Source organism: Aegilops tauschii, chromosome 5, assembly GCF_002575655.3.
Source record: "Aegilops tauschii subsp. strangulata cultivar AL8/78 chromosome 5, Aet v6.0, whole genome shotgun sequence".
Lineage (NCBI taxonomy): Eukaryota > Viridiplantae > Streptophyta > Magnoliopsida > Poales > Poaceae > Aegilops > Aegilops tauschii.
This window is the reverse complement of record NC_053039.3, coordinates 241,333,072-241,336,394: the sequence shown is the minus strand read 5'-3', so window position 1 is coordinate 241,336,394 and position 3,323 is coordinate 241,333,072. Positions and strand designations below refer to the sequence as shown.

Below are 3,323 nucleotides of genomic sequence, written 5' to 3'. Positions count from 1 at the left end.
AACTTTTAGGAAATGTATGAAATTGTCCTCACGTACCGTGAAAGATGAGACACACGAATAAAATGGTTCTCACTTATCCCAAGAATTGACAATGTATTCAATGTCTTATCTACATAGAGTGAAGTGAACACATAGTCCAATTAACAGGTTTGTCTCTCTTATTCTTATACAGCATCAAACATAACACTTTTTAGAAGAAACACTAAAATACACGGTGTATAGCCGAGGAAATCAAACCTAACCTACACTAACTTATCCACCACTATAAATACATTCGAACATGATAAAATCACAAAATAATTTGTTCAAGTCAAAATATTAATTAGATTACGGAAACTTTATTAATAATTATACATATATATATATATTCAAACAAAACCACCAGGTCCACCATAGTAAGTATGCACACCATAGTGACTATATCCATAACCATGAGCCTTCGCAGTATATTTGGATAAATTGGTGGCGACAAGACCAATTTGCTTGTCATTTGGACTAACATACTTGCCTTCATTATCTACAATTTGGATATTACTCACAAACGCTGCTTTTCCAAATCCTTCTGAAGCAAAATGACCACTACCCATTTGTGGAGAGTGTGATGAGGCCGTTGGTCCTTGAACATATCCACCCCATAATGCATAATTACATTGATCCTTCATGAAATGGAAAATTTCCCTTGGCCAATATCCAATATGTATGTTTTGTGGACCATAAGCCACCCACCAATTTTTAGTCTTTGGGTCCTAAAATAAATCAAAGGTTCATGTAAATGCTTAACAAAGTTGAAATGAATAACAATTGATAAAATGTTTATGGTGAGGTGAAACTATCCTTTTAATTGTATGTCATGTTAACATGAATATAATATTAGAGATATATCTGGGAGTCTCCCCCCTATGTTAAAATATTTTGTACAATCAAAGGTTCTTAGTAATATTGTGTTATATTATGGGTTGACGACCTATAAGTTTGGTTTAAGCAAAGTCTTCAAGTTTTCATCAAAATATCATTCATGCATTTCACATGAGAAAACAAAATACAAGAATTAGCAGACATATTTACATGAGAATACCTTGAAAATAACAACATCTATGACGTATTGTGGTCCATTATAGACAGAAACTGGTTTAAATCTTCCTCCTAGACCAACACTTGAGCTTACTTGCACAAAAGCGCCACAATCATGATCAGGGCAAGTCTTTAAGCCATCAAGCTTCACATAAATGTGTATCAATGTCAATAAAAGGGTATCATTATAAGTTATTCTTAAATTAAAGAATGTGCATCCAAAGAAATAGTTATGGCTTACCCAAGCAACATGAAACCTAGCAAAGTTGTTGCCACTGTAGCTTGGATATACCCAAGAACCGGCCCCTATCCCATCTGCAACACCTACTTTTTGTACCTTACTAATTTGTATCCATGATGCACTTAGATCCTTACTATTATTCTTCACCATAGGATTATAGACATTTATTTTAGCCTGCGTCCCATATATCACATCAAAATACTCTATTCCTGCAACCTGCAAGCCCAAACAAGATATTGACTTGTTTATAATGAAAATACTAGTGCCTATTAAACATAAGAAAGATTGGCATCATATCACAACAAAATTTTGATGAACATCACTTAATGGTGCAACTAAGGTTAATATAGACGAAACACTTGGAGAAAAGTTTAATCCACTCCAATGGTAACACAAATGTCAAGTGTCAAAATGTTTAAACAAGTAATCATTTTCATTTACTTATTTGACTACCTTGGGTCATATATTTTATCTAAAGGATGAATCTAATGCGATAAAATCCTAGAATGTTGTTAGGTAATTATTGTTTTGACATGTGGTTTGCAAGGAAAAAATGGTGTGCATTCAACAACTCCAAGGTAAAGTTTACATTGTCATAATCTACCATGATAACTGAATCACCCAAAATATTATATTAAAAGCTCACCTCATGTTCATCCTGGCTAATCACTTTACCAATAGTTTCTACTCGCATGTGGACCCTTCTTTTGTTGCGTAATATTGGAATCGTTCCTGTAGGGCACTCAATCAGGGCCAATTGGGCTTGTGGGATGGCATCCATTAACGGAGATTTGGTAGAAGTACTTAGTGGGAAAGAGCTTGGTTCCATCTATTAATGAGGAAAATTTAATCAACATGTAGTTTAAGAAAAAAATGATCACAAGTGTTCATGTTTATGTGTTATAATGCACAATTAAACATATCAATAAAATTAGTTCAATTTGCATGTTGCCCTGCTTGGTGATCATACCAAAATGTTGTATATTTCTATTCTATAAAATAAATATAACATGAAGAGAAATTAAGAACACTAGATGTGTCATGAAAGCTTATTTATGAAGTATTAGTATAAAAACTGGAGTTCAAATAATTGCTACCATGGTTATATACATTATCTACCAACCTGCCACTGTCTATTTCAAATAACATACCATTCCTATACATCTATATGAACATCTACATTTTAGTTAGCGAGTACATGAATGTTATAATATATTGATTATTAAAACTTGCCTGGATCTTGTGGTCTTTGAGTAGTGGATGGCTAAAGGCTGGTTGTAGATTCACATCGATGCAGTCGTAAACATCGCTTCCGTCAACCTATTTTTGTATCTCCTAAACTTCATAGTCCAAAAAATGATTATAGATGTACAAACTAAGATGAATCTATACATACCAGAATAGTCTTATTGACTTTTTGATTTAATGGGATCGCGCTAGTATTTTTTTCTTGTGTTATACACTTTACTTCCTTTCCTCCGATGGTTAGAATAAAATATGCTAAGAGAATGGTCACACTGATAGATGGATTTTCTTTCATGGTGGAAATATGAAATGTTCAGTTTGTTAATGTGTCTACCATCATATTTATAAAGTTATGCAACTATCATGAAATGAATGGTTGTCATTCAAGAAGAGTAATAAATTGCTTTGCTGGAATGAAAGATGTCGTGGTATTAATTGCATATGATATGATAATTGACCACCTCTTGATTTTTATTACAAAAATCTTGAAGTACTAATGCCCAAAAACCATTTGACTTATGTAATAAATGGAAAGATCTTCACATTATCTTCTCATATGGATAATGTTAACCCTAGTTGATTGGTCACACTTATAGTAGATAAGATACGATAATTGCACCATGTCCTAGTTTCCTCGGGTGGCCGGCCTAACTCTCATGGGCCGCACTATTGGGCCGCAATGTATCCGGATCGAAGACTTTTTCTACCTTGGTGTGTGCTCCAAGTCAAGATGGAAGATCCGGCGTTCCTCTGATGTAACCGACTG

At 33.9% G+C, this 3,323-nt stretch overlaps 1 protein-coding gene across 1 annotated transcript; it reads right to left on the bottom strand.

Moving 5' to 3' along the window:
- Window positions 1-300: 300 nt before the first annotated feature.
- LOC109743394 (protein neprosin-like) lies at window positions 301-3,050 on the bottom strand. Its single transcript, XM_020302482.4, has 6 exons — window positions 2,709-3,050; window positions 2,546-2,632; window positions 1,959-2,141; window positions 1,313-1,528; window positions 1,076-1,216; window positions 301-746 (listed from the first exon to the last, which is right to left on the bottom strand). The coding sequence occupies exons 1-6, from the start codon at window positions 2,850-2,852 to the stop codon at window positions 369-371; spliced, it is 1,149 nt and encodes a 382-aa protein (XP_020158071.1). The 5' UTR covers window positions 2,853-3,050; the 3' UTR covers window positions 301-368.
- Between the last annotated feature and the right edge of the window lie 273 nt (window positions 3,051-3,323).

Coding starts and splice junctions, on each gene's coding strand:
- LOC109743394 (XM_020302482.4), bottom strand. CDS start 2,852: ATGAAAGAAAATCCATCTATCAGTGTGACCATTCTCTTAGCATATTTT. Junction 1,529..1,958: donor TTAGCCAGGATGAACATGAG/GTGAGCTTTTAA, acceptor TTGGGCTTGCAG/GTTGCAGGAATAGAGTATTT. Junction 747..1,075: donor TAGATGTTGTTATTTTCAAG/GTATTCTCATGT, acceptor GATTTATTTTAG/GACCCAAAGACTAAAAATTG.